This window comes from Gavia stellata, chromosome 7 (genome assembly GCF_030936135.1).
Source record: "Gavia stellata isolate bGavSte3 chromosome 7, bGavSte3.hap2, whole genome shotgun sequence".
NCBI lineage: Eukaryota > Metazoa > Chordata > Aves > Gaviiformes > Gaviidae > Gavia > Gavia stellata.
This window is the reverse complement of record NC_082600.1, coordinates 49,454,349-49,474,581: the sequence shown is the minus strand read 5'-3', so window position 1 is coordinate 49,474,581 and position 20,233 is coordinate 49,454,349. Positions and strand designations below refer to the sequence as shown.

Here is a 20,233-nt window from a genome sequence, read left to right as displayed (position 1 = left end):
CTCTCTGCTTGAAAGAAAACGTTTGCAGGATCTGGTCCTGCTGCCTCTCTGCTCCCTGGCCGTGTCTGAAGCAGCACAACCCATGGGCAGGAACAGTGAAAGCCCGGGTGGAAGTCTCCAGATGGGGAAAGCACTTCAGTACACAGCCATAAGGCTCCTTTGAGTTGCAATTTTATGTGTGTTCCAGTTCCTTATGTAGGTCCTTTAGTCACCTTGAGGCTGAGCCTCTGAAGCTGTCTTGAGCAGCCGTCTTCCATTACTGTTCCTTGAGTCTTGACTGCTTGTGAGCTCCGGCTGAGGCTCTGTGGAAGGTATCCCGGAAAATCCTTTTGTCAGAAACTTGTGTTATTAAGCCTGGGTCTGTATCTACACCTGAAATTCCTGGCGAATGTATCTAAAACTTGAAAAAACATCGCAAACCTTTGGCCTTTGGGATGGGAAAAATCTCCTAAACAACTTAGAGGCTTTAGGCTCAAATGCTGAGGAACACACAGCTCTGTAAGTCAAGCCTAGGAGCATAATTTAAAATGTCTATTCAAACTATTATGTTCAGTAAAGCATTTTTTGTTAATATGAGGCTTTTGACCACAGTTGTATTCCTGTTACGGAAATCACGAGTTGCATAACTTAGCCTGCCGTCCTTTTAATTACCCACCTACATTTGGGGATGTTTGTTCGAGTCGGAAGGGTTAATTAAATTACAAAGCTTTCCATCCAGCAAAACAATTCATGTCTCTGGGTGTCCCACTGAAATTAATTCTCAGGGAAAAGCCATTCAACTTATGATAGTTCTGTCGTAACAGTGGAATTTTCTTAACATTTTACTATTGTACCAATAAGGCAAAAAATATCTCCCCTTATGCGCACCCCACATCTCTTAGAGGACAAGCTAATATACACAGATACAATGAACGGACACTTTAAATACCACGAGTGGATTTCATTCAGGAAACTTCCCAAGTGCCACGTTTGAGAGGAGCACCGTGGCTTGGTGGCTCGTCAGGGTCCTGACTGCTGTGTCTGTGCTTGGGAGCGGGGGGATGCCGGAGGGGGCTCAGCCCTTGTAAACGCTCTCCCTGACTTAGTTGCTGCAGAACGGTTGACGTTGGCTGTGACCTGCTGGTTTTCAGATTCAGCTGCTAACGTGCGGCTGTGCTCCCACACTAGCTGAGCATGCTAACTGTGAGCTTACACAATCCTTCGCTGTGGAGTTAAAGCCTGCGGTTGAAGAGGGGCTTCACTCCGTTGGAACTGGTCTTATGTTTGCACAGAGCTGTCTTATTTGCAGCAAGCGACAGCAATTTACGGTCACAGCCTTGGGTCTCTGTCAGTGAAGGTGAAGCTTAGCTGAGCAATGTCCGGTTTTGGACGGAAACTGTGAATGTGAAGGGTGGGTTTGTATCTCTTATTTGGGGAATTAGAGAGTTGTGGGAAAATTCAACTTGATTTTAGTGTCCTTGTCGCTAAAGCTCTTGCTCCCAATCTCTGTTTTCATAGGTGAGGATCGCATTGATGTCCTGTCTGAAATCTGGGATCACTATTTTACAGAGACTCTTCCTACGCTCCAGGCAATATTCTACCCAGTCCAGGTAATCTTAATTATAATTCCGTCTTCAGTCAGGTGGGGCAACGTAACTGCAATGTCTGCTAACGGCACACGGAAACTTCTCTTCTGTTCCAGCAGCACTGTTTGGCCAGTGGCTAAACAGGTCTCAAAACCTTTAAACTAAATTTGGGAGGAAGCAGAGTTTGCCCAAGTCAGCATTAACTGTGTAAAGAAGGGCTGCTAAAATCTACTGGGCAAGCACAGTGGTTTGGGCTGAATTTATTCCCATTTGTCTAAGCCCTGTCTATGTTTAGCTAAGCTTGAACGCTGAAACTATTGGACTATCCCTTGTCTAGACTGAAGCTCTGGGCCATTTGTATTTATAGTTCTTCCGTTTTTAAATACCTGGGACTCTGTTGGTGCAGATGACAACAGTGACAACTTGTCTTCAGAGGGACAAATCTGAAGACTAGATCAGGAGCAAATGTGTTTAACTCGCCCTAACTACTTTAGGAGGGGTTTTGTCCCAGCTGTGCCTTTGGAAAATCCTCTGTTGGGTTTTTTGAAGCGTTAATAAGGGGACGACTGTATCTATGGGTAGAGGATGAATGAACAACTTTATGTAAGATCTGTTTACACTGGGTATTTTGAAAGCTGAATATCCCATCAGAAGTCTTGAGCTGTATCATTTTTTAATGTAGTTTTAGTCAGGGTTTCCATACGAGCAGTCGTATTACCTCCCCAGCCTATTTTGATCTCCTCTTCCGTCAGAGGGAAAGAGGAGACTGACGTTCGTGGAAACGCTAGCCTCCTCCTCTTGACTTTTGCCTCTTCCACAAGACGTGCTTTCCAGAGCCTTTTAAAATTATTTTTCCCTCGTATTGTTTGAAAGGCAGCAGGTAAAGCTCAAAGGTTGCCCTTTTCCTCTAATCCTATTAAAGTTGGCATTTCCTAAAAGAGAAAGGACTTCTGTAAAGACAGACACTAACCTTTCTACTGTGTTTATTTTTATTCTTTCCTTGCCGCAGATGCTTAAAGGTAGGTGTTTGGCAGGTAAAACTGCGCAATTATAGTCTCCTCCCTTTCTCTGCTTTTGCAACTGATTCTCAGTCAGGGAGTGACCTGATCTATTTAGGCGGGGGTTTGTCTGCACGGCAGCTATCTGTGCACTGCGGAAACAGCTGAGCTAACTGGGTGTCACATACCCACTGGTGCTAATAATTCTGCCACTTACCCAAAAAATCTACTGCCCTGCTATTAAATGTCTCTAATAAGAAACTGAACGAAAAATTACTGCACAGTGGCTGCAGCTTTTAGAAGCACCTTAGTGGTAGCGGTGAAAGGGTGACTATGGGATGTTGAGATTCTTTGAAAGCCTAACTTTCTTACTGTATTTGTCTTGTCACAATAGCTGAGTCACTCCAAAATATTTCATAGAAGCTGTGACGTTAGGGAAGTATTGCCACTTTGCGGATGAGGAACTGAAAGGTAACAGACAGCATATTTAAATAGGCAACTAAGTCCTACACAAATGTATGGATTTAAACCGCCTAAATATGTCCAAGAATTTGACTCTGAGTAAGCTGCCCTAGGCTACAACAGAGAGAGTTGCTGGTGCAGCAAGAAGTAGGAAATCGCTCTTATCCCGGGCCAGTGCCCTAATAACAAGATTGGGCTCTTCCTACAGATAGAGAACTGTATGTACCTATTTATAGGGTGTGTCACCACATGTGAAGAGAGCTCATCTAGCAAATCTCTCTCACCGAGTCACAGCTCTTCATGTCCTACTCTGGTAGACAATTTATTGTTGGTTCCCCAGCCTTTGCTGCAAATGTCGACAGGATTATTTAGTTGTGCTCTTCTGTGATCCCGGCAACCGCCCATTCAGAATGAAAGTAAGTCAGCCAAATGTGTGAGCGTATGTTACCGAAGGTAGTAACTAGAAGTAAATTCCTATCTCAGCTAAGTTTAAACCCGAGGCTCATAGCTGTTGCAGGAGTATGACCTTTAAGCAGCCAAGTTCGTTAAATTGCTGTACAGAGGGAAACTGTGTAAACAGGTCACTGGCTTTTGTATAGTTGCAGCTGTTGATGTAACTACTTGGTGTGGAAAAAGAATAGCAAATCTTGTTTTGTTTGGCACAGCAAAATGTTTGCATTTTGAAATGGGGTATGAAGTTAACGGGACTAAACTGCATGATATAAATAAAAAGTGTGCAGCTGCTGAAATAGAGTTCAGAGACACGTACTGGTCTTTTCTACACCTCTGTGTTTCTAAACACACAGTGATGGTTTAAAACAGCAAAGTGCTTTTATTATGGCCAAGCTGCCCTCCAGCATATTGCCTTTAATTCGTATTTACATATTGATGATGCTGTTAATTATGACATTAAACCCATTATGAATTAATGGTTAACTGCTCGTAATTCCTTCCAGCTAAATATTTGCCACGTTGAGTGCATTATGGAGACCATAAAATGATTCCCAAACAGACCGTGGGGCAGAGATTAACATGCTGGGAAAAACAAGGGAAGCTCTTCAGGCTGGAAAGTGCTGGGCAGGGCTGGGAGGAAAATTTCTGCTGTTAAGCTGCGGTGGGGCAAGAGAAAGTCGTGTGGTCTTTAGCATAGCAGAGGAAAAGGCGGTAACACCAGAATGCCAAATGGAGTCCAACCGTGTTTAAATATGCTGAGAAGTTTTACATCATCTTCATCTGTTAAGCCTGCTCACTTGTGTCGTTGATGTAAAAAAGTAACTGGGAGGGCACGGAGCGCCTGGCGGTGGAAATCAAAGCTGTTGCTTTTTTAAATGATGTTTGGTACAAGCAATCTCGCTAGCTTTGCTCTAGCCTAAACCCTAAAATCTGTAACGGACTGAATTGTGGATTTTTGTCATATCAACAAAGTCTGAAGTGCAGATGTTGAGCAAAAGGAGGATCTAACACAGACCAGAGGTAGGCTTAGTTAAGGAATACTCTGTACCAACCTCTTTCCCTACCAAACCTTCTCTGGTTTCTCAGCTCTGCGTGGCAAAAGCACGAGCTGCATCCATCCTGGGCTTTGGATGTTTGTGACCAAATTGGATGGCAGCTGGGTTTTGTGGATACGTAGACTTCTGGGGAGATACAGGCCCATTTTTGGCTTCACTCCAAACCTAGTGGCACCTCAGATGAGCTGTTACTCATTTCAGAATTTGTGTGGGACAGAGACTGAGAGGGAAGCGACCAAGAGTACTATGAATCCTCAACCTGAGCAGCTGGGGGGCTGCTCTGCCACAGCAGCAATGGGCAGGATAGACCCTTTCTGTCTGTGTGCATACACGTGTTAGTGCGATGCTCACACATCCCTTTACCAACTCTTGGATTGTGCCTTCTGTGTTTTTTAGGGTCAGGAGTTGACTATCCGTCAGATTGCTCTTCTTGGCTTCAGAGACTTGGTCTTGCTAAAAGTAAAGTTGCAAGAAATTCTTCCTCTGGTCCAGACGAGGCTCCCAGCTTCCATTGTCCAGATGCTGTTAATTCTGCAGGTGGGGAGCCTCTGCTCTTCTTCGTCTGACTCCACTTGGGTATCCTGACCTCATTGAACTGATACGAACCCTGGACAGGAGAGTGGGGAGGGCAGAGGGTGTGATGAAGGGGAAGTGATGTGTGCTTATTTGGGAGCGGTAAATGTAGAAATGAAAGCTGAATTTGAATGTCCTGAGCTTTCCTGGGAGCAGGTAAGGATGTTGCCGTGAAAGGGCCGGGTTCTGCTCTTTGGTGTTTGTATTTTTCTCTGTACATCTCCTCCTCATCTAGGAACAGTCTCAGAACTCTCTTTTCACATAAATTTTCATCTCCCAGCTTCTCTGAATGCCTCTTAGTGCCCTAGTTCTCTTGGTTTCTCAGCTTTGCAATGACAGGGAGAGTCTCCATCACAGCAGATTGTGGAATATGAAGGAGCTGTGGCTGCTGGCTGCCCGACGCCGGCCCCTTGGCTGGCTGGGATGCTGAGTGGTGCCCATGAGAGGAGGAATACCTTTTGGCAGAAGGCAAAATGCTATACATCTTCCAAAGGCCTCTCCCAAGAGACCCAGACCTTCTGTGAAGACTATCCTCTTTATCCAGATCTCAAGAGAATATTTTTCCAAGCACGCCAAACGCAGCCAAGTGTACCAGCTGTTTTATCTTTTTATATCGCCCAGCCTGACAGTCCTGCAAAATACCGTATTACAGGTGGCTGTTTGGGTTCCTCTCACTTTTATTTCTTCTCCAGTATACCTTATAATGAGCGGCAGGGAATGAAACTTTCTGAAGAGCAATCAAAATTGCAAAGAGGCTAAGCTGGTATTTCTGTGTAAATTCTTGCTCTTCTGATGTTCCCAGTGACCCAGACTGTAATAGCAGGAGATACTAAAGTGCTAGCTCAGTTTCCCTGCAATATTTTAATAAAAGAATCTTGAGGGCAAACAGGGTCTCAAAGTGACACGTTTGAGAAAGAAAAGCTTATTGAGGCTTTGCAGGAAGTTAAGTCTGTGAATGGTTTCTGAAATTACTGTTAAATTGGTTAGTGTTATCTACCATCTTCACAGCTGTAAGCTGAACTAGGGAGGGTGTTTTTCCTGCAGTCCTGCCTAGGAAAAGAGCAGTGCTTTGCCCAAGGCGTGTTAAGGCTTTTCTACAAAGAGATGTTTCCTGGTAGAACTGCCCCTCGTGTAATTATATCGTTGTAGTTACACTGTGCAAATCCTCAGTGTGAGTGTACCTTGTACCTTTCTATCCCTTGGTCAGAAAAAAGACAGCTAGCTGCTCGGAGTCCATAGGGTTATGGCTGTGACTTGAACAAGGAGGTCGACCCGAATGGCACCCAAACCTCCATTTGGGCTTATCAATCAGCTGTGCTTCTCCAAAGGGTCTACCGATATGGTTGGGATATTCCAGTGCAGAGATATTTGACAGACCCCAGGCTTTACTCAAAAATCTTACTCAAAACTATGTAAGGGTAATGTTGACTTCTTACGTTTGAATTTCAGAGTGTCCATGAGCCTACTGGCCCCAGTGAGGGCTACCTACAGCTGGAAGAACTGGTCAAGCAGGTGGTATCGCCGTACTTGGGTTTGTGTGAGGATCACAGCTTCTCTGGTAGCGCCTGCTTGCTTGGTAAGACATGCGCATCGGACAGAAGCTCTTGTTGGGTACACAGGTTGGTTAATGCGAGGCAGTACACATCTGTGCTAGAAAAGGCAACAGTGCCTGACTCCGTGAGAGACAGAAAACAAAGGTTAAGACACCCTCGAGAGTGTCCTGATTGATATGTTTCTGAATGTATTTTTTTGTGACGGGCTTTTTACTTTCCACCACTGAGTGAGTTATTACTGCCCCACCACTGCACACGCACACACATACGTGCAAACTCTCCCCTCTCTCTGGAGACGGGCTGGATTTTAAAACTCCCTGGTTCGTGCCTGACGTACTGCTCCCACCCCAGTGAGAGACTGCACCTGGTCCTTTGCTGCCTGTTCTCTGTCCCTGCGTGCTAGCCCGCTTCAGCTGCCTGGATTCCCACGCTCACTGCTGCATCAGCCAGCCTTCGTAAACAGCAAAACTGTTGGATCCTCATTCTGAGTGATTACGGGTTTTTGTTTTTGCATGGAGTCTTCCTTCCATCTGAGGACTCTGTTTCAAAAAAGAGAAAAAAATATTCTGTGTTTAAACTGTGGATAAATGGGTCTAGGTGAGAGAACTGGCACTTCAGTTCAGGAAGGGGATGCTTACAGTGGAAAACTTCTCCACGCATGATCCAGGAGCTCTGCTTACACGCCTGGCCAACCAGAAGAGATTGGCTAGCTAAGAAATGGGCATAGTGATACTGATTTGATAGTCAAGAAGATTTAAATAGAACAAGTGAAGAAAGCTCCGGTCTCCCTCTGCTTTTACATGCTTTAGCCTTTGCTTCAATGCAAATTGTAGCAAGCTGGAGACACCCAGCCTGTCTTGTACTACACCTTAGCAGCACAGGGGAAAAGATGGTCTTGCGGTAGGACTTATCAGGACTCAGACAATCTGTGCCTGTAACAAACCCATGGCATCACTTTAGGCAAGCTGTGGCTCAGAGTTCTTGTTCTTGTGGTTGTCGGGCAATTAAATATCTTTTATGTACGTGAACGTGGTTATACAGTTCAGCATTGATTCGCAGACCTGATCCTGAGGCTAAATCTAGACCACATTCCCCCATAAAAGTTGAGCTTTGACAAATTTTGATTGTGTTGCTGTTTATGGACATCTATAAAGGTCTATAACAGCGTGCTGCTGGGCTAGTTTGAAAGGTAGCTGCCTGACCTGCGCTGAAGTTTCTAGCCATCCTGGATTTCTGCCAGCTGAACAAGGCATTAGTGTTACTAAAAAAAAAACCAAACAAATTCACACGGACTGGCCTTGTAAAGTTTATGTGCCTTGAAATCATTGCCTTTACTTCGATTTTAGCTGTCATTTATTTGTGTGTGTTTCCAAGGTGGCCTTCTGCCCTTGCTCCACCCTGTGCCGAGCGGGAGGAAAGAACGAACTTGTGTTTGCATTACGCAACATTGACAGCAGAGCAGCACGTTTCTGTAAATAATCTTGGTATTTTCAAAGCGCTGCTGTGGTGGTGGTTTCTTTTCCTTAACTCCCACTTCTAATCAAACTTCTTTCTCCTCTCCCTCTTTCTGTCACCTTTTTGCTTTCTCAGAGCCAGTTTCTTCTCTCACTGGGCAGCGTGTAATGACGATGAAGCCCAGTAGGTTCCCTGTAGTAGCTTTTTGGAAACGCACTGTTGGGCTTTGGGTACGCTTGCATTCTCAACGGATGCTGTGGAGGCCAAACTGCCCTCTGGACTGGAGCCTTCAAGACGAACGAGTGTTGAGAAATGCGACTGAAGGTGTCTGACCACAGCTGTGAATACACATAAGGCTTCAGCCTGCAAGGCTGCTGTATCTTAAAGTTGACTTAAAGTGAGAGAGGAGTGCAGCAGGGATAGGTGCGGAAGGGGAGAGGGCAGCTCACGGAGGGGATTCATAGAGGGCAGCGTCCCCACCTGCTCTTCTGTCACCACCCTTCTTGCTTTGCCCATGTAAATTAACCTGCATGGTAAGGCTGGAGTACGCTGAAGGGATCCAGTTGTCTAAGAAACAGTGTTTAAATTGGGAATAGGGAAGAAGAGAAAACATTCACCCTATTGCCCCTATGTATTAAACCTAACATCACTGCTGATTTGAGCTTGCTTGCAAAAACCCCCTTAAAAACTCCTCCCAGTTTATGTTCCTGGCCATAAAGCACCAAAATAGAAGTAAAATTTCTAGTTAAACTATGCACGACAACTCCCTTAAGAGACTGTCTTTTGTGGCCAAGAAAGTAAAGGGGGAAAAGTAAAGCAATAAATGCATGTTCAGAGTTTAGCCTAATTTTTACTTGATTCTCATCATAAAGGATTTAAATTTTGTTGCACAAAACCCATCTGTGGATATTTTTTTCCTCGAAAGAGTCAGGTCACCCCTCCCTTGAGGAGAAATTGAGAAGTTCCTCACTGTCCATCTCTCTTTCACTCATATGTAAGCCATTTCTACAGCTGACTTGCTCTTCAAATCTTCCACTGCGGGAAGCTCCTCAACTCCTCTGGGCAGTTTCTTGCAGCCCTCACCCTTGGCGTTACAAAGCATTGCTTAACGTCTTAAGAATGTCTTCACTACTGTTGTGGGGAGAAAAGAAGAGCAGAGACCTAGCAGGTCTTAACTGAATTAGCAATCTCAGAAGTCAAAAGCCGGGGCTGTTTCCTCAGGCAAGCTGAAGGCTGCGTAGCCCTAGTAGATAGCGACCGAACTGCCTTTCCTCTTCTTGTGTTAGTTACACAGCACGTGGCCTCCTGTAACTGCCCCGGCAAGCCTTCCTGCTCCCAGCCCTTACAGCTACAACCTCAGGAAGAAGGTTTGCTGGTGGGGGGAGAACGAAGAACTCTTCCATTGAGTGCCACCAGCTCTGCCATGTGTGCTTCCAGCACGTGTTTCACTGGAGTCGTACCCATTTTGTTGTGACAGCGGGATACTGGACCATTCCAGTGCTGCTGTGAAGCTGGATAATTCCTGTGGCGACATCAGATAAAATTTGAGCACTTTGTCCTTTAACCTCTTTAGTTTATTTCGCACCACCTTCCTCCTCCCTCCTCTGTCCCAACTTCTGTGAAATTTTATGGTCAGGGATTGACACAGGTGAAGGTCTAGCTTATCAAAGGCGCTCAGATATTAAACAGTTGGGTTTCCAAGTCTACGAGTGAAGTGCTAGCGTTGTCCTGGTCGGTGGGTAAGACTGCCATAAGAGGAGTAGGAGGGGAGTTTCGGTATTTTTCAAAACGGGCCTTTTCTGTCACTTGGTTAACTCTTCTGCTGTCTTCTACAGTCTTTCACATCCAGCTGTATCTGAAGCACAGTGTCTGAGCAGCACCCTTGTCACCTCCAAAGATCATGGTGGCAAGAAGAGTATGGTGAAATGCTGCTATTTCTGGGACAGAAAGTAGCAGCTTGACTCTAACAGAATAGAAGGGAGGAGAAGGGTTAAAATTTAGTTTCTCCAAACTAAAGTATGCACTGGGGATAAGCTGCTATCGATTGCTTGCCTACTTAAAAACCATGCCATGCAAACGCTGACTAAATATGGGTCTACTTTTAGCATAAACATGCTCACGCTGGTAACCAGCCGCGCGGTATAGGCGAACAGCAGCTGTGCTGCGGCAGCACGAGCCCCAGCGCACGCTGCCCGCTTGTCTGTCCAGATTCCTGGGTGGTTTGCAACCTCTGCTCAATTCTGGGCTCAGCTCATTGCAGGGTGTCTGGGTTACAGCAGTTACTTCAGTACGGTCGAACTCGGAGCCTTTGCTTTATTTTTGCACGCAGGAGGTGGTGCGATGCTCCTGTTTCCATGCTGATATATGTCTGAGGGGATGAGTGTGGTCTTCTGAATTACCGTCGGTGTTTCCTTTGATACCAGCAGGTTTTTACAATCTCCCCATCCAGGTTCTGGTTATATTCAAAAGCTGAATGATGTCAGACTTTGAAACGCTGGCACGTGCATCAGCTCTGTGCAGTCTGCTAGTCAGTGAGTGTGTGTGCGTACACACCCGCGCAAACAAGTACGTACATCGTGTATAAGCCTGCGAAACGGTGACTACAGACTGGCTGGATCGCAGACGACTGCAGTAGTTGATGTAACTAATGATACTAGTTGACCATTTTACCACAGCAGCCAAGGACGTGACAGAAAAGGATCTCAGGTTCTCTTTGCCAGTTCATGTGAAGGCAAGGTCGCCAGGCTGGGCAGGGATAATTTTATATTATTGCTTCCTATATTATGCTTGCTTTTAGTGGACTTTAATCTCTCAGGTCATCAGGTTTGGCTCTTTCAGCAGCACTAAAAGTTTACACACAAAACTGGCACTTTTTTCTCACGGGAATATTTTTATTTATCTATTAAGTGAACATCAGGCCATGGCCACGATTTCTCTTTTTCCTGTGTATTCTGGCTTTTTGGGAAGGGCTGCAAACTGTTTTAGATGAAGCAGGTTTCAATTTTGAAGGTGTAGTATAGGAAGAACAAAGATCCAGCCCTTGCCTACAAAATCTGCAGCTGTGGAGTCTGGAAAACCAGCAGTGTTTTGCACGGCTTGGTTCCGTTTAATCTCCTTGGACCTCTCTAGAGATTAGATAAGACACCTCTGCATAGCTGAAGCCACTGCAGGATAGACATAATGTAAATATTAAGTCATGGGATGGGGGAGTGCAATAAACCATTACCTCAAGAGCCTGCTGAGCTCTCTTTCTCCTCTCAGCCCAAGAGCGGAACAGCTCTTAAAGGTGTCTGGCTTCCTAGTGTAGGCAGGAGATGGGCACCTAAATGCATTTAAAGATCTCAGCCTGGGTTGGTCATGTTGCAGGTGTGTAACTGCCCCCACCGCTGGCTTCTCTCTTTTGCTATCAATACTCGCTTTGCTTGCAGAAGGCAGATATGAAGAAGCCCTGATAAGTACTGGTGAAGGTGGAGAAGCAGCTATTGCTGACGACACCAGTGTTATTTCGGTCTTGTCTATGCCAGGACAACTTTCCAAGACCCAGGCACGGGCAGCACGATGCAGTGCACGGGGTTTGGTGATGCCGATGCTGTGCTCGGATGCTCGCCTGCTGCTGCCCTGCCTGCCGCTGCCGACGGAGCTGCAAGACGGGGTGCAGAGCGGAAGGATGCTTGTGTGGCTCCCCCCTTAAATTACTTTTTCCCAGTGCCCTTCAACGCTACAGCTTGCTGTGGCTTGAGCTGCAGATGACACCTAAAGAGTATAGTTACCGTAACCAGCCTCAAAAATTATTTGCACGTACTCTTAAGCACGAAACGAACCGTTTTGAATGACCGTGTTACTGGCAGCAGCGGGGTGAAGTGTTGTCATAGCTTGGCTGCTGCCAGTGGTGGGGCTTTGGCTGCTCACCCGTTCCTCCCTGCAACAATATAGCATTTGTTTTCTGCTTTTCTTCCTGATGCAAGCTTCCAAAACTCTTTTATAACCTTCAGTGATGAGTGCTTTGCATTTTGTTACTCTATCTCTTATGCTCTGCAGTCTTGGTGGAAGTGTTTTGTATGGCTTAAAGTCTTCCGACTTTATGAAATGAGACCCTGCCCTTCAAGGAAGTTGGTGAGAAACAGAGAGACAGGTAGGGAATAGCTTTATCAGCCGCTTCGGGGACAGACCACACGAGGTGTTTAAGACCACCACACGGCAATGCTGCCCAGCGGTGGAAGGCAGCAGGTGAAAAGTGATGCCCTCCGACTTGACCTGCGAGGGGAGTGAATTACAGTGAGCCAAGGCACCCACTCAGACCCCTGCTTTTCTTAAAGCTTTCGGTGTCGGAATCGAAATGGTGCTTCATGATACGGGGCTGGGGACTGCGCCTTGGGTTTGAGTTTTAAACCAGGTGGTTTTCCCCCTTAATATTTTTGCCGAGCAGATCGTAGACCCTGCACCCATCAATTCTGTGGCAGCGCCTTCACCCGTGCTGTGCAAGTACTGCCTTCCTCTTCTGCGCCTTTCCCCCCGGGCTGTTGTGGGCTGTTGCTGTGCACTGTTAGGTCTTTTCAGTTTCTAGCCCCAAAACCAGATGTGTTTTAAAGTGGATGAAATGTTCTTTTTCCTTGCATAATCTTTAAAAAATACAGTGGGGTAATGCTAGCAGAACCGCCTTTCCCTCAGCAGCTGGAGAGGCAGCGCAATGTAAGCATCCGGAATTTCATGACACCAGCTAATGGCATCTCCTGAGAGCAATTTTCCAGAGAAAGTGATGGCAACTCAGGTCCTCACTGAATGTTTCTTTGGGGACTTGTGCCACTTTAGCGTCACTGATTTTAGCGAACCTGCACGTGAGAGCTCCTACTCCGTCCTTGCCCCCCTGGGTACCAGAGGAGACCATCAGGATGCTGAAGAAAGTCCCTCTGCTGCACCCGTTACTTCTTGGCTCGCTTCTCTCGCAGGCAGCAGCACTGTTGCCTTACGGTGGGATGGGAGGTGTCTCCTTACTGGGGGAGAGACAGACCTCCTTTCCAAACCCCATCAGTATGAACTAATGAGCGCCTGGCTGTTCAGCGGTGGTAACGAGGTGGGATGCTCTGTGGCTGCACGCTGAGTCCTCTCTGTTCCCCGAGGCCAGCCTAGCAGTTCGGGCGATGCTTTGTCTGTGCCTTATTGACCGTTCCTGCTTCCTTTTTCTCTTCCAGAGAGACGGTACTCCAGATCCCGTCCTAAGACCGGTGTACTGAATTATTCATCTCACGTGGTGACGAGCCGGCAGCCCAGTGAGATGGCCCTGACCCCGCTGACAGAGCAGGAGGGTGAGGCTTACCTGGAGAAATGTGGTAGCATCCGTCGCCACACTGTTGCCAACGCTCACTCGGATATTCAGCTCCTGGCAATGGCCTCCATGATGCACACGGGAATGGTGATTGAGGAGTCAGACAGTACTGACAAATGCCTCCTCCTGCAGCCCAGTTTTAGCCACAGGCAGTGCTCCAGTGAGCCCAGTATTGCCGATGGGCCGGAGGGAGTCATGGCAGAAGGTAGGCAGGACCCTGCAGAGCTGAACTGCACGTCGGTCAGCTAGAAGCAGTCTTGCTGAGAGGAGAGGAGAACTGTATGCACTAAGCTGGACGAACTGTCATGTCATCCCTGCTGGGAAAAAAAGAGAAAAATTGGAGTTTTCGCTCACATCATTGAAATGGCCTTGGGGAATTTTATGTCTCTTTGGAAATGCTCTCTAGATTTGTTTTTCTTGCCTGTCTGGGATCATTGTTGATGGAGGTACCAGGCTGCTCCCAAACGAGCACTGAGGGCTGCAAAGGTTTCGCTGTTGAACAGCGCAGTCTACCTTCTGTAAGCTTTCTTCCTCTACTAGTTCAAACCCTTTGGCCTCAGGTTTCCGTCCATTTCTTTGGTATGATACAAATTAGCCTCTTGCTGCTTTTCTCCATCTTTCCCAGCTTTGTGCTGCTTGTTTGCTCTTTGTTCCTGCAGCGGAGAGCTCTGTGCTGGGTGTTCTCTTCGCTCCTGGCACTAGGGTGGTGATGGCTGCGGACCGCGTTTTTCTCTTTTAAAGTTGAACTCAGGGATGAAACCATTTGCATCCTGCAGAAAGATCTGCTCAGGTGGCTTGTGAGAGCAGGAGATCCTTCACTTTGCCTCCCAGGGGCATGGATGAAAAGTCCAAATACGAAAAACATCAGACTTTTTTTCCCCCTAGACCTGGAAAGATCTGAGAATACGTAGAGTCCCAGCTGAGTACTTCATACGTATTTGGTTCCAGTCGTAGCTTTGGGGGGGGGTGGTGGAAAGTGGGTGCAAAGGAGGGGGGTGGGTGTGTAAATTGGGGGCGAAATATAGTCCTGAGCGTCCTGCCATTTGGCATCAATTTGCTCTCAAAATTTCGGTGGTGGTAGGGCTTACAATGGAAGGAGAAATCTAAATGGATTCCTTTGGGAAGGAGAGACTGGGCAGAGTCCGTACTTGTGCGGGAGACGTAAAGGTGCTTCTCAGCACTGGGCCATCGTGATTCCAGGCCAGGTGAGAAACAGGATTTCATCCTTGGGCTGCTCGGGTACTTTTAGCACTTGCAGACTTCATGAGAGCGTATAACCAAGATAACCAGCCGGCTGTAGAAAGAAGTCCTCTCTCTGTAGTGTATTCATGAAGCACTCCTGACCTCCAGTGGTATCTGCCTGAGCGCGGTTGCTTTTAAGATAAAGCGAGGGCTCTTTGCTGTCTTTGTCTTTGATTTTATTTTGAAGATTAGGAGTGGGTCCAGTTTGCAAGTGTCTGTGTCAGGCACTGCAGTCCGCACTGTCTGCTTTGTAGCATCACTTGGTACTCAAATGCTGCTTCTATGGGAACAGAACCAAGCTGTTCGAGTATCCCCTAGGATACTCTGCTGATGCCTTGCTAAGCAGATTTGCAAGTGTAATTAAAGGCTTAGAGGTGAACTGAAATGCTGCCTTAAATGCCAAATCCCATTAAAAATATGGATATAACACCACTGCCACTCGAGCCTAGTCCCTGGGGTACTGACTGTAAATAAATCTGTCTTGACAAGGAAACAGAAGGTTAGGATGAGCCTCCAGGATATTTTTTTTTTTGTACGCTATGACATTAACTGCAGAAGTTGCCCTGCTTCTGTTGGGCTTTAAGCATCTTCTTCTCCGCAGGCTGCGCTGACAGTACAGCTCCGACTTGTCAGGATTTGGCCTTAGCAGCATATGCAGTAAAAAGCAAGTAGATTATTATTTGGTAACAAAGCATCAGAAATACCAGTGACGAGCACAAGTCACACTGCCTTTGTAAATGAGGGTGTTGCTTTGTCTCCTGTGGTTTGCAAATGTTGGGATAGTTGAAAGGACCTGCTTTTTTTTGCAGTCACCCGAGGCACCCTGGCTGTTGGCCTTTGTGGAAATGCCATGTGTTTTGATCACCAGCCGTGCTTACGTGTTGAAGAAGAGAGACGGAGTTGTGCTGGCTGCCTCCTCCTCGGAGCACGCACAGTCCGGCGGAGGCCAGGAAGATGTGGCTTTAAGCAGTCTTCCTTTTGGATGGATTCTAGGATAAATTGCCCTCCTATTCATAAATTGGACTGACCAGGCCAACTTACTTCTTGTCATCTGCCCCAGGGTGGCCATGGGTTGCGGTGGAGCTTCAGAATCTCTGGGTGACAGCCAGCCCTGGCAGACCACGCTGGTCTCGCCTTGGCACGGTCCCTCCAGCATGGGGCAGGTGATGGCATCCTGCTCAAATTCTTTGACCGCTTCTTCGGCCAAATTTCTTTGGCCCCTTGCGGTGATTTAAAGCCTTCTCTTAGTCGCAGTGGGGCATGTGGGGAAGCGATCACCCCGCAGCATTTCAGTTCACTCTTACGAACACTTTTCTTCCTTCTATTTCTCCTCTAATCCCTTTGCCTTCTGTAAATACCCAAACCGTTTGGATTAGTGAGCAGTGCCCACTTTTATGGTGAAAATTGGAATGATTTATTTATTTCCTGACATATTCTTGGATCGTCTCTAGGGCTAATAGGAATCTAGTCCTGGTTTTAACTTGAATTTCTTTTGTTTTACATGTGTGTATAATTTGAATTATTTTGATTTTGTGTCTGTTACTTTGCAAAAATTTGCACCAAGCCACTCTGAATCATGCACTTCCCCGGTTGTTTTGGTTTTTAGGGAGAATTAAAGCTGGTGGCTTTACTTTGTAAACTGAAGTAAACGAAACTTGTTCTGTAAACCACACTGAGGGTCTGGTCACGAGCACCGCTTTCACAGCCATGTGAGATGCACGAGCCTCTGCAAGCCCGTACCTTTTACAGGCAGGCTGGGTGAGCCTGGAAGCGGTCGGAAAGCTGCGCCCTGCCATGACGGCAGCGCAAGGCTGGCACCGAAGAGCTGGGGGACAGAGCTGGGGGGCTGCTCTCTGCTGGAGGGGCTCTCATCCCCTGGAAGCGGAGAGCAAAGGCTCTGTCCCCGGGCCAGAGCTGTGGCGTGAGAAACGCTTGCGTTTTGGATACAGGGTTCTGGTCTGGGGTTACACTTCGTCGCCGCTCACCGCATCACGCAGCCGTGACAAGGGCACAGGGCAGGTCTTTTCTAACCTCATGGTCATCCACTTGAGAAAACCTCCTGGAAGAGCTGGCAGGATGGGAGGAAGGGATTTCTCTCACCACCTCCCAAAGACTGTCTGTTACCTCCAAACTGGATAATTACCTAGATTGACTTGCTTCACATCACACCAAATCTGTCCCCTCTTATTAAGGTAAGTCATTTATTCTCTGTGTCTGTACAATTCTGTCATAAACTTACTGAGGGGGCCTCAGCAGAAAGCTCTTCTTAGTACAACCGTCCTTTTTTCTGACATCCCCCATACGCAAGCAGCGTGTTTTTATTGCCAGCAAGCTGAGCTTCTTCAGTCCCCAGCTGGGTGGGCAGCAACCTGGTTTATTTTTTGTTTGTTTGGTTTTTTCTTTTTTCTATCTGAAGAAATGCAGTAGATCTTGGTGCTGGCACTGGTGGCAGCAGGAGGAGCGCTGCAGGGTTGGGATTGACGCTGAGGTAGGGTATTCTTTTTAGGTCCGAACGGCAATGGGTTCCCTTGGAAAGCATGGTCTTTTGATGCTTACAACTCTTGAGTTGACAAACTGAAAATGTTTGGCTCTTACAGGCAGCCTGTGTGTTCCAGAGAGCAGAAACTGTCTGGTGAGGGACAAATTGTGGTGGTTTTGGTGTACTTACTTACATGAACTTCTTAATTCTGCTGCAGACCCAGAGTAGCCAGTTTCCCTAACTGGATTCCCTGTTCCTTCCCAACCTGGCTCCTTCCCCATGCCAGCAGCAGGGCTCCTGGGCCAGGCACACACCTCGTATTGGGGCGGGGGGGTGTCCAGCGAGAAAAAGGGGAGTTGAGCGGTGTAGGAACAGCCGAAGTTGATGACACCGACTTGCACCGAGCTGCCAGAGCCAGAATTGCAAGTTCACAGAATCACTACGGTTGGAAAAGACCTGTAAGATCATCAAGTCCAACCACCAACCCAACACCACCATGCCCACTAAACCATGTCCCGCAATGCAATGTCTACACGTTCCTTGAACCCCTCCAGGGATGGTGACTCCACCACCTCCCTGGGCAGCTTATTCCAGTGTTTCCAGTTCTGTGCTAAGAGGAAAAGATGCCGCCTGTGCAGAGGGCTGCAGGCAGGGCCCTGCCCTGACACTCGCACTCTATGGGTCTTCCTCATACTTGGGAAAGGCTGAAGAAGGGTGATTTTTAAGTATTGGTGCTATGCAAGTGGAAGTGAGCTCCTCTGCTCATTCACTACTGAAATTTAGAGGCAGAGAAAGATCTATTCGGCTGTGGAAATTGCAGCCAGCAGAAGCGAGCGATTGTGTTTTATCCAGTGATTTTTTTTTTTTTTAGTGCAGCAGGCACCTATCCCTGCCACGAGGTCGGGGCCCCTCCTCACTGAGCCAGAGTCGGGCCCTTTCCATAGCCCCACGAATCTCCCCTGTGGCTTGGTCAGTGGTGTGTCTTCAGCGGGCGGTGGAGGAGGATGGGGGAGACCATCCTCCTGTGAGCAAACCACCTGCTCCTGAAAGATGTCCGCGCGTTACAGCGAGCCACGAATTGGGCGTCTAAACTGCCGAAAGACGTAGAGGGGGGCCGGGCTGTCTGCACTCCCCGGCTGCCCCCTTCCCTGTGCGGGACGGCTCTCCGCAAGAGCCAAGCGCCGCTTCCCAGCCGGAGCAGCCTGGCAGCAGAGCTCAGGAAAGCGGGTGAGAAAGCAAGACTTTCCCTGGGGCGGATGCGCCACGGTGCCCAGGGAGTTTCCCAGGGGGATGTGAGCTGGAAGCTCAGCCCACAGTCAGCTTGTTTCTCGCTCACAAACATTCCAGCTCCATAGGAAAGTCACACACAGAATCACAGAATCATTAAGGTTGGAAAAGACCTGTAAGATCATCAGGTCCAACCGTCAACCCAACACCACCATGCCCACTAAACCAAGTCGCCGGATATTTTCCTCTTAATTCAAAGTGGGAAGAACATGGCTAGTATTTGGTATGTCCCTGAGCAAAGAGGAGATAATTAGTCATCCTATTCATTTTTCAAATGTGGAAGGCGGATCTGGCAGCATGACAACAGCTTAATTGAGATTTTATTACTTCTCCACCCATTTGGAGAGTGCGTACAGTCCCCCTTGCTATCCCAACAGCTCCTGGTGAGGGCACCAAGCACTTCACTAAATAAACAAAAGCTTAAAAACAGAAATGCCACTTTTTAAAGCAGCTTAGCAGCAAAGGAACAGCACGTTCTCATTAACACGGTGCTCAAAATTGCATGCTGTAAAATAGCTGCCACTTTTTACACCCGAGAACTGGCTGTCCCTCATCCAGTACTTGCACCTGAAGATACCTTGAGTCCCCGTCTTAGTTACACCCGGCCATTATTCCCACCCGGGAGAGCAAGTGCTGTATAATTGTTGGGCCAGTTTACATCTCCCCGATGTGTAAATTCATCCCTTCCAGGGGACGAATCCTGCCTGAAGCACTTCTCCAGGTCCAGTGAAAACTGTCCTGAGTACACAAGGAGTGCCAGCTCGGGGCGTATTCGTAGTTTGGGCTGCGTTTCTCCAGTCCAAACGATAAAAAGAAATTGTAATTGCAGTGAGGAAAGAAGTGAACTGAAAATTGTCCGTATTAATCAGTAGTTGCTAGTTGTGTATGGCCAACACATTCTCCGGGCCACAAATACGGGTGTGCGTGTAGGAGACCCACCTGTATGGGAGAATGAGGGCAATGAACAAGAAATATATGCGGGTAAAGGAAATAGCTGGTGAGACTGATCTTTTCCCAGCTAATTGGTATAACAGAAGGTGGGGTAGAGGCTTAATTATAGTTTGGTCATCAGCCTTTTCAATGAGCAAAAGGAAAGCAAACTCCTTAAAAAAAACACCCAACAAAAATACACTGGCTTGAAGGGTCTCACCTACCCTAAACTCCTACCATAATACAGAGCAGCTTTGCAGTAGCTATAAATTGCAGCAATATTCAGGGAGTCGCTGTTTGAAGTGTCCGTCATTAGGCTTCAGAGCTAACTCCCGCTTATCCCAGTTCACAATTCTTGTGGCATAATTATTACAGATTGTGCAGTAACAACCTCTGTTACATTGGAAAATAGATTGGAGTCGCAGAATCATTCCTTCTGATCTCGAAATTTATGAAGACGGCTGCATTGGCGCACACCCAGGAGTTTTCTGCAGTTGCTGTCATCATTGAAAACTATTTTTTTCTTTTTTTCTTTTTTTTAACCCAAAAGCATGTGTTCTGTGAGAGTTGCTTGGGCTCCTCAAAGAGCAGACAGGCCAGTTGCGAGATGCTCAGGGTTCGAGTCAGCGCTGCACCAGGGTTACCTGGAAAATAACAGAATTTATAGCTATTAAATGTCAGCGAGAAACCACAGACTCCGCGCCGTACATCACCTACCCTGTAGGCCTCTTAGACTGATTTACAGCCGTTACTGGTAAGCAAGCCCTCTTTTCCACTGTGGGTTTTTAATCCACTTTGCACTAACCGCTTGTCGACTAACATACATCAAGGGTTCTTGGGGCAGAAACAAGAAGTCCT

At 47.2% G+C, this 20,233-nt stretch overlaps 1 protein-coding gene across 3 annotated transcripts in view; it reads left to right on the top strand.

Annotated features, from left to right (window-relative positions):
* Positions 1 to 13,686, top strand: part of PRR5L (proline rich 5 like) — a 33,205-nt gene extending 19,519 nt beyond the window's left edge. Inside the window, exons 5-9 of one of the 3 annotated variants that reach the window (XM_009808832.2) lie at positions 1,498 to 1,589; positions 4,930 to 5,070; positions 6,556 to 6,682; positions 13,304 to 13,338; positions 13,387 to 13,686. In XM_009808832.2, the coding sequence (XP_009807134.1) occupies positions 1,498 to 1,589; positions 4,930 to 5,070; positions 6,556 to 6,682; positions 13,304 to 13,338; positions 13,387 to 13,686 (695 nt within the window). Of the gene's footprint in view, positions 1 to 1,497; positions 1,590 to 4,929; positions 5,071 to 6,555; positions 6,718 to 10,102; positions 10,104 to 13,303 lie in introns of all 3 variants that reach the window. The other 2 variants (XM_059819889.1, XM_009808831.2) reach the window with 2 other exon arrangements.
* The last annotated feature ends 6,547 nt before the right edge of the window (positions 13,687 to 20,233 follow it).